We start from the raw sequence: 14,131 nt of genomic DNA, 5'->3' as shown, positions 1-14,131 counted from the left end.
CAGTCGAAAACGTCCAAAGCGACTGCGCTGTACATTCCCACTCAAAATGGAAACAAACTCACCACAAGGGAGACAATCCAAGTAAAAGCCTCTAGTAATTCGGATAGAACGGAAAGAAAAACGAAGGTCCTGTGTACATGTAGATTTGCACTTGAAAGAAGCCTAGAATGTTAAACCCCCAATCTGATTAAAACACAGATCTATATTTCGTTTCATTTTTTTATCTTCGGTTGAGACGCAATACCGAGGTCCCGTGTATTTATTGGATTGCACGTAAAAGATCCTCTGGCAGTTGGAATTCGATATAAGAGTAGGCGATAGTGCCGCTGCCCGGGCAAAATTTCCCCCATAGCACACTGTATGCCGTATGCCCGTCTTCATTAGCCCAGTGTAGGAGCAGAACAGTAGGACGTTAAACCCCATTTCATTTCGTTTTTTTTTATGCTTTCGATGGCCTACACTACATGAAGATCTGACCGGTTGTCATGAAAGGTCACATCAGAGGTCATACAAGCTGCTTTTGACCCTAAGATGTCAGACATTTGATTAACCAATTGGCATTGATGTTTCTAGTGGGATACCCACAGTTCTGTGCACCTCATGCCAAAAACTCACTGTAACAGACCTTTTCATTGGCCAATCCCTCACATCATCCAGAACGCGGGTTATATAACAACTCTTCCAGATGTAGTAAAGACAAGAAAAGTAAAATTTTGAACTATAAAAGACAAAACGAAATAGGATCTGTGTTTTAATCACATTTTTAAACCCCCATTTCATTTCTTTAATTTCATTTTTCTCTTTTAGGTGATGAAGGAAGAAAAGCTTTTGAAGAGACACAGTTGACAACACATGGTTTCCAAGGGTTACAGATGAGAAAATAAACAACATGATGTATAATTTGTAAATTGTAAATACGATGACGAGGTGAACATTATAAGGGTATCACTGGAAGGATATTGCCAAATAAGTGGACATTTTGAAGTTATATGAATTAAAATATAATCATAGTATGACAGTCATTATGTTTTATGAATTATAAAATTAATAGACATTTTGAAATTATGTGAATTAAAATATGACTAAATGATTGTATGACTGTCATTATATTTTGTGAATTATAAAATACACAGACAATAAAATATGATGACTGAATGATTGTGTGATGGTCATTATGAAATTTTGTGAATTATTAATTATATAACCAAAAGTTTTTAGCCAAATTTATCAGACCTACTACTGCTATGATAAGATGCCAATGAAAGTGAACACCAAAGTTTTAGTTACTGTCGATCTTATATAGGATTGATAAATGGTCAAATATTGTACTTTAAAATTTTATACTGATTTATAATGATTTGAATATTATATATTACACAACAACCTGTTGTTAATATTATATATTACACAACAGCCTGGTGATATTATATATTACACAACAAACTGTTATACATATTGTAATATTAAACAACAACCTGGTATAAATATTATATATTACACAACAACCTGGTATAAATATTATATATTACACAACAACCTGGTGATATTATATATTACACAACAACCTGGTATAAATATTATATATTACACAACAACCTGGTGATATTATATATTACACAACAACCTGGTATAAATATTATATATTACACAATATTACACAAGTTGTGATAACTGAAAAATCATACAATCCTGGGTTCTCGTTTCAGCCATTGTCTGTCATTGAATAGTATAGTCCAGGTTTACAAGTTCTATATTGATATATTGTCTGGCATTGAATGTTATAGTCCAGGTTTTCAAGTCATATATTGATATAATTAATAGTCTGTCATTGTATATTATACCCTTTTGTTGTTCCACTTTCCTTCATCTTGACTCAGGAGCTTTTTGTACAGCTAAGCCAATTAATTTATTAATGTTTTGTTTTATGTTCACTAAAGTCTTTTTTTTGTTCAAAGATCGATGAAGGATTGTTTTAGACCAGTTTTAGACATGGAACTAACCCTCGGCGCCAGTTGGTATCTGATATTGTCTACGCGTGAAATCACAAGGTCTGTCATTGAGTGAAGTGGTGTGATTTTTATCCTCCACTGGAACGTGACAACCTCATAGGTTTCCTCCCACTGCTAAAGACCCCTACGCACAAGCAAATTATTGAAATAAAATTGAACCATATGTTAGTCCCAAAATGACTTAGTTTGTGTCAAATGGATGTTAAACCCCATTTCTTTCTCGCTCTCTTTTTCTGCCCATACAATTGGTAATATTGGGTGACGCTTTTCAAGGAAGAAGCTTAAGGCTCTGCCATTGTCTTTGGACAATTGCACATTGTTAGTCGGGCCTACACTTGTAATTGTCTGTGTAGATATCATCGATAACCAATATTTATGTATTTTAAAAATTGCTTTTGACTTCAGATATATTTGATTTGTTGTCAAGCGTCCTCTAGTTAACACGATTTTCTGCCAAATGATTGCCGTTGATACTGTATTATAATAAACAATACTCATATTCATTATAACACAACTTTATGGATTTACTACTTCTTAGTTTATTACATACAACGTTTCAGTACTCTTACAGGTAGGTGGGTTGGATGGCTAAATGGTTAGCGTGTGCGCGCTGTATCATAAAGTCTGTCATTGAGTCAACTGGCGTGGTTTCGATTCCACGGTTGTACGTGACAAGGAGTAGGGTCACCTGTCCAACCTCGTGGGTTTTCTCCGGGTCCTCTGGTTTCCTCCCACTGCTAAAGACCCCTACGCGCAAGCGAATTAATGAAATAAAATTAAACCATATGTTAGTCCCGAAATGACCTAGGTTGTGTCGAGTGGACGTTAAACCCCATTTCTCTCTCTCTCACTCTTACAGGTATCTTTATAAAGCAATGATCAATAATGAATAACAACCATATATTTATAGTACATCCACGAGTAAAAACAATTTATAACAAAGAAGAAGTAAATCCATAAAGTTGTGTTATAATTAATGTTATATCTCTACTTCTAAATGTCATTTAAGGATATAATACTCATCTTTAACAACTGTGTTTAATGTATATTTGGTGTATTAACATTTTCCTTTGTCATACACTTAATGTTAACTATTTATTCACTAGTACCAGGTACCACCAACAACTACTGGTATCGTTATCTCCATTAGTCAGTTATATTAATAATATTTATCTATGTTGTGACAGGAGCCACAGTGGCTCAGTGATTAAGGCGCTGGCTTGCTATAACCAGGAGGTATTGGGTTCGATCCCTGTGTGGCTGTGGTCTATTCAACACAACTAGTCAATTATATCAATAATAATAATACTTATCTATGTTGTGACAGGAGCCACAGTGGCTCAGTGACTAAAGCGCTAGCTTGCTATAACCAGGAGGTATTGTGTTCGATCCCTGTGTTGCTGTGGTCTATTCAACACAACTAGTCAATTATATCAATAATAATAATACTTATCTATGTTGTGACAGGAGCCACAGTGGCTCAGTGACTAAAGCGCTGGCTTGCTATAACCAGGATGTGTCAGGTTCGATCCCTGTGTTGCTGTGGTCTATAAAACTCAATTAGTCAGTTACCGGTATATCAATATAAATAATATTAATCTATGTTGTCATGTGCTGTCGTCTACATATAATCCGATCAATGCTTATAATTTGTATAAACTTCAAACAGCCATATTTAATTATACATGTAACTATGGCAACAATGTAGAAATATCTGTAGAGGTCAAGGATGATATTCACATATGGTCAGTATGTAAAACATATATATTACCTATTCTGTATACATGGGCCAGGTGGGGGCCTCCACTTAAAGATAGTCCTAATTTCTCAGCAAAATTCGCAATTTAATTTTCTTATAAGGAACACATTTAAAAAATAATAAACTTGGCATCAGAGGATGGGAAATTTGACTTCTGGAGCTCGACTGATACATTAATATTTTAATTTTTTTTTAACGCGTGTCGGATAGTGGGGATAACTCTCCACCCTGTCTCTGGTGCCGCTGTTAATGGAAATCATATATTTCTTATCAATGAATTATTAAGTTGATAATTGTAAATAGCAGTTGATATATTGAAATGTTGATTATATATTTTGTCCTATGCACAACTTTTATCATCGTCACTCAATGGCCAAAATTAGAAAACAATTTGAAAGTTTGAAATGCTTCAAATATAAATATCAATAGTGCTTCAAGGATTGTAAATATTTTGTAAATTTGTTTTTTTAATTCTGTTTTTTTTTTTTTGTGCATGTAAACTTAATTGTCTCATGTTATATTCCTAATGATTTATTCATTCTAAAAACAATGTGATTTATTTGTTTATATAATTTGTATATATTATATAATATATTATAACTACTACCTATCGTATATAATGGATGCCTTGCTTGTATCAATCAAATTAACCATGTATTCAACGCAGCTTGTAAATATTTTATTATTAAAGAATTCTACGAATAAGATGCATTACAGTTATTTTTAGTGGGGGTGTGGGGGTAGGTGTAAATATTAAGGGCACCCGCAGATTTCGTCAAGGTCACGATGTAAACAGCTAGGGCTAACCCTAACCCTGTTTACATCTTGTAACCTTGACGAAATCGGCAGGTGGCCTTAATATTTAGATCTAACCAGGATGGGGGTTATAAAAGTAAATGAATTGAAATGAAATGAAATGGGGTTTAACGTCCTACTGTTCTGCTCCTATACTGGGCTAATGAAGACGGCATATGCCATACAGTGTGCTATGAGGGAAATTTTGCCCGGGCAGCGGCACTATCGCCTACTCTTATATCGAATTCGAACTGCCAAGGGATCTTTTACGTGCATTCCAATGTATACACGGGACCTCGGTTTTCCGTCTCATCCGAAGGACTAGACAGCTGTCCTTGTCAGGCCCTCCGTTCTGCACCACTGACAAGGGGGAACCAGGTCGGAATAAAAGTAAATACCATATATCAAGGATGGATGATTAGCAGTGGTGCATTGCATTCCTGTCATAATAATGTGGGGTTTAATGTCCTATTTTTCTGTACCAAATGGGTTAATGAAGATGGGCATACGATATTGTGCTAGGAGGGAAGTTTTGCTCGGGCACTGAGGTTACAACCTACTACTCTTATTTCAAATTTGCAGGACGGAGGTCCCGTGTACACATTGGAGTGCACGTAAAAGATCCCTTGGCAGTTGGAATTTGATATAAGAGTAGGCCGTAGCCACTGCCCGGGCAAAATTTCCCTCATTAGCCCAGTTTAGGAGCAGAACAGTAGGACGTTAAACCCCATTTCATTTCATTTATTATAAATTCCAACTGTCGAGGTTTCTTAAAAGTACACGCCAACGTGTATATGTTGTCCCTAATGCCAGGACATCCATCCTGCACTACTGACAAGGGGAAGCCATGCTGGAATATCCAGGAGAACTTTCTCGGCCAACACCTTGAATGTACCCCGGACCCCCTGGTTAGTGAGCCAGCACCTTACTCACTGCAGCTACGCTACACAAACCATACTAATATATATTAACAGGACTAAAGAAGGCGGGTATATGCCATGTATTATGGCATGAGGGACATTTTGCCCCGGCGGTAGCGTGTCTGCCTAATAATCACCCAATTACAACTGTCAAGGGTGTGTTTACTTGTACGCCAAAGTTCTTACCGATAATGGCAAACGAGGAACCAGTACATAAACCAGAAACTAAACTAATATATATATATAAGTTTTACTGCCGACTTTTAATATAAATATTTACACGACAAAAATATTATATATACATAGATACAAATTACAAAATCTACAAATTACAAAATCACTAATAAAACACAAATATGACATCATCCTATGATGTTGGCGTACCTGTACCATTATTTCAAATAATGATACAGGTAAATTGGTTATCATACATTATTTAAATAATATTTCAGGGGCAAATAACTCATTGGAAAACAAACTCTATTAGTCAGGTTTCGGATAAGTTATTTGCACCTGAATTTGATAATCCTGCTTTCGAACATGAACGTAATAGAGATGAAAAATGGGGTTTAACATCCTACTGTTCTACTCCTACTGGGCTAATGAAGATAGACATACGCCATGTTCTATGAAGCAACAATTTGCCCAGACAGCGACGCTATGACCTTCTCTTATTTCGAATTCCAACTCGAAGGTTCTTTAACATGCACCCCAATGCATACACAGGACCTTGGTTTTTCGTCCCATCTGAACGACTATACGTTGTTCCTTGCCAGGCCCTCTGTCATACACCACTGACAAGTGGGAACGATGGCGGAAAATTCCGATAAACATTCTGGGACAACACGGGGATTGAACACGGGACCTCCAAGTTAGCAAGCCAACATCCTACTCACAGAACCACTGTGGCTCCATGAACATAATAGACTTTAGACATTATACTCCGTCTGAACATAATATTATTTTTAAAAGAGATTTTCCATGTTTTAGATGCCTGTGAGTACGATAATCAAGCTTGTAGAATACTATAAACCCTACATTCTAATTCTATTTTTCTAAAATAAAAATAAAAAATATATTGCACTAAATTAACAATTGACATGCTTTCAATTAAAAAAAAACTTATTTGATTAAGAAGATTTTTAAAAAAAGATTTTAAGAAAATGACAAAATATCACAAGATACAATGAAGCTCAGAAATAAAATTAAACATCAAATATTTCATTTGATTAAATTTGATAAAATTGACGTTCTTCAAAGTTCTACAACTTCTTCAAACAAAATTTGATATTTTGCAATACATTACAAAGTATAGAAAAACACATAAAACTTAAAACATATATGGCCAAACGATTTCCAATCTGATTAAAATACAGATCTATATTTCGTTTCGATCTATATTATACTTTCGATGGCCGACACTACATGAAGATCTGACTGGTTGTAGTGGGAGGTCGAGTCAGAGGTCATACGAAAGGCTTTTGACCCCAAGGCGTCAGACATTTGATTAACCAATCTGTGTTGACGTCTCTATATTGGGTTACACACAGTTCTGTGTACTTCGCGCCAAAAACTTGCTGTAACAGACTGTTTCATTGGTTAATCCCTTACATCATCTAGAACTCGGTTATATAACAACTATTCCAGATCTTAGTGTAGTAAAGACAAGTAAAATGGAATTTTGAACTCTAAACAAAACCAGAACAAAATAGGATCTGTGTTTTAATCAGTTTGAACGAATTCAATTTATAGAAATCTTAATAAATAAAAAGCTACTAGAGTCAGTGAACAATGTTTTGTTCAAAATTTCAAAACTTAAAAATTTGATCTGAATCCATTAGTCAAAGCAACTAAATATTTTATGTGAATAATTTTCTCGTTTCCCCTCCCCCAATCAATAACATACTAAACTTAGGCTGTCTGTCTACAATAAGCTCTGCTTCAGAACAGACACAAAGCAAGTTGACAGACATATTGAGTCCTAAATCAATGATTTTAGTTGAAAACAAAATTTCAATAATCTGCTTTCATTTAATAAAATTCAAAAGGTTTAATTAGTCTTTTAAAATATAAACAATAATAAACCATAAAATACATTTGAATTTTTCAAAATGTGGTTTTATACACAGCATAATTAATTAAGACAAAGCAAGCAATAAAAAGGAAGGAGAAAACAATGAAAAGCTCATTAAAAAAAAGTTCTTAATTTTTAAATTACATATTTTAAATTGTCATGTAACAAAGAATGATTGCTGACTCGTTTGATGAACTAGTGACTTGAATGGGACTCAGACTTTGCGAAGACTTGGGACTCGACTCGACACTAAAGTCAGCAACTTAAGATTGCGACTTGTTCTCACCTCTGACTAAAGACTCCTACACACTAGCAAATAATCAAAATAAAATTGGACCATGTTTTAGTCCAGTGGTTCTCAACCTTTTTTTGCCAACGGCACACCTTGCAACACATGAAAAATAGCCGCACCCCTGGCTAAATATATATGAACAAGCCAACAGTGAGGCTGATGTCCCCCGCCAAAATAGGAAAATAATTAGAGGACACATATAAAAATCAAATTGCGTATCGCTCTGCTTACCCTGAGCAGAAAATGCTCATTATCAAACTTAGTCAAGGTATTACTGTAATGAAACTATACACCAAGTTTCATCAATCTCACTTAATTAGAACTAAAGTTATCGTGTCCCAAAGCATCAACCAATCAAATTGCTTATCTCTGCTTACCCTAAGCGGAAAATGCTCATCTTCGAACTCCATCAAGGCATTGACCTAATCAACACATACACCAAGTTTGAACATTCTAGCTCAATTAGGAAGAGAGTTATCGTGCCCCAAAGTAACAACCAAAAAATTGCTTATCTCTGCTTACCCTAAGCGGAAAATGCTCATCTTCGAACTCCATCAAGGCATTGACCTAATAAACACATACACCAAGTTTGAACATTCTAGCTCAATTAAAAGTTATCGTGTCCCAAAGCATCAACCAATCAAATTGCTTATCTCTGCTTACCCTAAGCGGAAAATACTCATCTTCGAACTCCATCAAGGCATTGACCTAATCAACACATACACCAAGTTTGAACATTCTAGCCCAATTAGGAAGAGAGTTATCGTGTCCCAAAGCATCAACCAATCAAATTGCTTATCTCTGCTTACCCTAAGCGGAAAATGCTCATCTTCGAACTCCATCAAGGCATTGACCTAATAAACACATACACCAAGTTTGAACATTCTAGCTCAATTAAAAGTTATCGTGTCCCAAAGCATCAACCGATCAAATTGCTTATCTCTGCTTACCCTAAGCGGAAAATACTCATCTTCGAACTCCATCAAGGCATTGACCTAATCAACACATACACCAAGTTTGAACATTCTAGCCCAATTAGGAAGAGAGTTATCGTGTCCCAAAGCATCAACCAATCAAATTGCTTATCTCTGCTTACCCTAAGCGGAAAATGCTCATCTTCGAACTCCATCAAGGCATTGACCTAATAAACACATACACCAAGTTTGAACATTCTAGCTCAATTAGGAAGAGAGTTATTGTGTCCCAAAAAGTGTGACGGACAGACAGACGGACAGACAGACGGACAGACAGACGGACGAACCCATTTTAATAGTCCCCTGCTTTCTTCGAAAGGCGGGGGACAAAAATACTGAATTTTGCAGAATAAAAACATGGTAAGTCAGACAGCATACAACCGTAGAAACTGACTAGACATAGACACATAGAATGTCTCAACTAAATAAAGAAAAACACAGCTATCAAAATTTTGCGGCACACTTAGGAAGATCTCGCGGCACACCTCTGTGGGGCAGCACACTGGTTGAGAATCACTGTGTTAGTCCTAAAATGACCTAATTTGTGTCGAGTGGTTCCGAGTTGTTTATGCGCAGGATATCAATTTTAGACTAGATGTATTAATTTATATATATATATATTATGACAAAAACTATATATACATGTTTATATTGAGATCTAGTTAAATTAAATATTACAATAATAATAATAACTATTTACAATTCTTTCTTTCTTTTCTTTGCTCAATTCTATTCTATTTAGAAATCTACCAACAGTTTTCGTATGGACCTATTGAAAATCTATCGCTAAATTTATATTTAGAAATCTATCGATAAATCTATATTTAGAAATCTATCGATAAATTTATATTTAGAAATCTATCGATAAATTTATATTTAGAAATCTATCGATAAATTTATATTTAGAAATCTAACGATAAATTTATATTTAGAAATCTATCGATAAATTTATATTTGGAAATCTATCAATAAATTTATATTTGGAAATCTATCGATAAATTTATATTTGGAAATCTGTCAATAAATTTATATTTGGAAATTTATGTTTCAAAAATATATGAAGAATGTTCTGCACCAATCTCTTTAGGAATCAATGAAATAAGTTATTGAGCATCCCTTATCTCCATCTACTTGAATAATTTGTTTGAGTAGTCCACTGATAAAACCTTCCCGTATTACATCAACATCTGGTATTACATCAACAACTAGTATTACATCAACAACTGGTATTACATCAACAACTGGTATTACATCAACAATTGGTATTACATCAACAACTAGTATTACATCATCAACAACTGGTATTACATCTGGTATTACATCAACAAATGGTAGTGGTATTACATCAACAACTGATTTTCTGTTCTTCAGTGAACACTGTAAATATTGTCCATCTTATTACTTCATGATTTAAAAACCAAAAGTACTTGATTGTGATGTTCGAAAGCTTTTAGTTCCAAATTAAGTTTCGTGATTTTACTCTAAACATCTTTCATGTGATTCAAGTTGTTATTTATTTAACAATACACCAAAGAACAGAAATTCAAGTTGATCTAACCTTATTGTAAAGACTGGGAAGTTGTCAAAGTAAAGTTATTCAAGAAAACATAAAACTAAGATATATTTAGAATGCAGCCTTTCCACTGGTCGAGAGAAAGGGTCCATTCTATGATTTAAATGATCAGTCCACATTCTTAAACAAGACACAAGGCACCTGTCAAAGGTTTTGTCAAGTACAAATTATCACACAATGTATACAAGCCTGGACATAAGATACCTATCATAGACATTATCAAGTACAAATTATCACACAACATATATATATATAAAAGCCTGGACATATGGCACCTGTTACAGACTTTTTCAAGTACAAATTACAGTAGAATCTGCATTAAGCAGCCACCCAAGGGAATTTTCACAACTGACCGCTTAACGGGAGTGGCCTCTTAATAAAATCTCGTTGCTTTTTGTGCCGACATAAATTAAATATTACGCTTGGATGCATTGGAAGCGGTAAATTTGGCCGTCGCTGAATCTTGCGCCGAACGAAAATTCTTTACTCAAATCTCGGACATAACTTAACGAGAGTGGCCTCTTAATAAAATCTTGTTGCTTTTTGTGCCGACATAAATTAAATATTACGCTTGGATGCATTGGAAGCGGTAAATTTGGCCGTCGCTGAATCTTGCGCCGAACGAAAATTCTTTACTCAAATCTCGGACATAACTTCTGTAAATTTGTCATTTTGTACCAACCTTCGATACTACTGTCTACCATTGTGATGCATTCGATAATATTTATCCATTTTTGTGAAGAAAATCGATGAATTCATTTTATTTTATCAAAAAAGCACATGAACAAAAAACATTGCTAATTTTATCACCTATTTACAGGGGGTGTAACTCTGTATGTAATGTTATAGGAGGCGCTAAGCGAGATACTAGATGATCGTGACAAAACTCGGTACTTTTATTTTATTCAATCAGTATCAAATAATGTGTCGTTACGCGTGAAAACAATGATCAGGTTAGTCGTTTAATAAAACAAAAGATTAATTAACAGATAATCCCGGGTTGATTGTTATTTTTACATTTCTTTTTACCTGATCAGTGGGGGTCCAGTTAATTAACTACTACTCACGGGATTAGCGGGGGTGTTACAAAGAACGACAAGATGGTATCATTCAACAATGGCCGTTGAATGGGCGATGTTTTGTTGAATTTATTAGTAAAATAGTGACCGCTGGCCGCGTTAGAGGAGTGACCGTTGAATAAAGAGATGAAACAACAGAATTTCTACGGGGGGAATTTATCGTGACCGCTTACAAGGAGATGTCGCTGAATAGGAGTGGCTGCTCATACAGATTCTACTGTATACCACAACATATATATATATATACATGCCTGGACATATGGCACCTGTCATAGACTTTGTCAAGTACTAATTATTCCACAACATATACAACAAGCTTGGACATAAGGCCATAGAATTTGTCAAGTAACAATTATTCTTCAATGTATACAAATTATTCCACAACATACATGTATGTATACAAGCCTTGACATAAGTCACTACTCATAGACATTATCAGACACAATTTATTACACAACATACATGTACATGTTATATGTGTGATAATTTGTACTTGACAAAATCTGTAACAGTTAAAAAAACACAACACAATTTATATGGAATACAATCACTGGTTTATACACATAGCACGACGTATCGACAATTATTCTCTTATAGTTATCAAGTATAAATGATCATTTGTACTTGATAATGATAAGAGAATATTTGTCGAAACGTCTTGCTATATGTGTATAAACCAGTGATTGTTTTTCATATAAATTGTGTTGTGTTTTTTTAATGTGCTCAATTACTAAATGCCACTCAAGGATTATACTGTAACAGGTGCTTTATGGCCAGGCTTGTTCTTAAACTATTTTAGTTAAAGTTCTTGTGGATAAAGGACAAAGTTTTACATCAATAAATAATTATTATAACAATGAAGATGTTAACACATGTTACAATTCTATTGAATCCGATGACTGTTTATTACTGAGCTATGCTTTAAAAAGAATTGAGATGCCTTGTTGAAATATCGCTCTGTTAAAAGCAGTAATTGCTTGATGATGACTAGAGAAGCCTAGTCGAAACATCCCTCTGTTAAAAGTAGTAATTGTATTCCATAGAATTGTGACCTGTATATTCCAGTTCAATTACTAAATGCCATTAAAACAATTTAATGAAAATGATTTGGAAGACATTAAAATTAAAGCTGAAATACTCCTGTATCTAAAAACTTTCATTTAAAGCTCAAGTTATTAAGTAACCGTAACAAATTGATGTTAAAATCGATATTGGGTGGGTTTCAAATACTTCTTTGTAAAGACATTGATTTCTTGTGGCATTTTAAAATACTTTTTTTAGTCTGATACTTTAGAATTACTTGTATTCAAAACTTACACTATGTCTTCAATTCTCTACAAACTACACTGGGTTGATGTACAGCTGTATTAGGTCAATAGTAAAATATTGATACTATTGTCAATTACAACTGAAGGTTCGAGAGTCCAAGTCTTATCAGCTGTATACACTGTAACCCGGGTATCATTTAATCTTATGTATCTAGCACTAATTTCTTTCACATGCGTTTAATATAAAATCTTTGTTTAAAAATTCATAAAAATCATTTAAAATCACCTGAAATCATCTAATTTGATATTAAAAGAATGTGAAAGGAATTAGTGCTAAATACACAAGTTTAAATGATACCCGGGTTACAGTGATATTAGTCCTGCATCATAAAATATTACTTTGCATCCTAGCAACAAGTCATGTAAAGTTTAATTAAAATTTGAGTTAAGCAATAAAATGTTTTATGCAGGGCTCACACTGTCGGTCGCCAAATTCGCAATTTGCGATAAAATTACGAAAGTGGCGATTAAATTTTGTTTTTGGCGATAATTTTGGCGATAGAGTTTAGGGGTACTGGCGATTCTTTTTTAGAATTGGTGAAAAAAATCCTTAAAATTCTAATCGTATTTATCCTTGATTAACCATAGCGGTATAAGATAAATCAATCAACTTGCTGATAATTCCGAACGTGTCATGAGTAATACTAAACAATTGTCTGGGATTAACGGTTTGTTTTATGCTATTACAATATGTGATTTTTTTTATTATATATTTTTGGCGGATAAATATTCAAGTTGGCGGAAAAAAAATATCATCATTGTTTTACATAAAACTATTCATCCATTTTGGCGGAAAAAAATTGAAAGCCAGTGTGAGCCCTGGTTTTATGGTTCAGGACTACTTTAGAGCTGGGTAGACTTTATGTATCGAACCTACCATGGTTTGGTCACAAATCCTGCCATTTAACCATTCCACCGAATCCCTTCCTCCTTCCATAGATCTAGACCAGAGATGGGATTTCAAAAATTTTCTTGTCAGACATTTTTACCGAAAATAAAGGGACATAACTCTTATTGTTATTTCATCAGGCAGTTTTTGACCACACACAAAAATCATGTGTCAACATAATATTCAAATTCGTACGTAATAAAAAATAGATGCACCTCGTTATTTTTCATATTTAATTCCCATGCGTTATTCAAATTTATGTCAGTAGACTCTAGACCTAGAATAAATAACATTATCATCCTACTAGTATCGTCACCCCTTTCTGTAATACTGGGTAAATCTTGTCAAGCAAATCAAATACGGCAAAAGAACTGGCCAGTCATTGAGACTGCACTACGTGTTGTGTTGTTGAGAATGCAGTGCACGTTGTGCCGTTTAG

At 34.4% G+C, this 14,131-nt stretch overlaps 1 protein-coding gene across 8 annotated transcripts in view; it reads left to right on the top strand.

The window, feature by feature from the left end:
* LOC126823326 (rho family-interacting cell polarization regulator 2) overlaps positions 1-4,473 on the top strand; it is a 106,472-nt gene extending 101,999 nt beyond the window's left edge. For all 8 annotated transcript variants that reach the window (XM_050552098.2, XM_050552096.2, XM_050552091.2 and 5 more), the window contains one exon: positions 808-4,473. In XM_050552098.2, the coding sequence (XP_050408055.1) occupies positions 808-884 (77 nt within the window). In that variant the 3' untranslated portion in view covers positions 885-4,473. The remainder of the gene's footprint in view (positions 1-807) is intronic.
* The last annotated feature ends 9,658 nt before the right edge of the window (positions 4,474-14,131 follow it).

The sequence above is a fragment of the Patella vulgata genome, chromosome 6 (assembly GCF_932274485.2).
Source record: "Patella vulgata chromosome 6, xgPatVulg1.2, whole genome shotgun sequence".
In the NCBI taxonomy this organism is placed as follows: domain Eukaryota; kingdom Metazoa; phylum Mollusca; class Gastropoda; family Patellidae; genus Patella; species Patella vulgata.
Note: the sequence above shows the minus strand (reverse complement) of the source record. Positions and strands in the feature narration are given on the sequence as shown.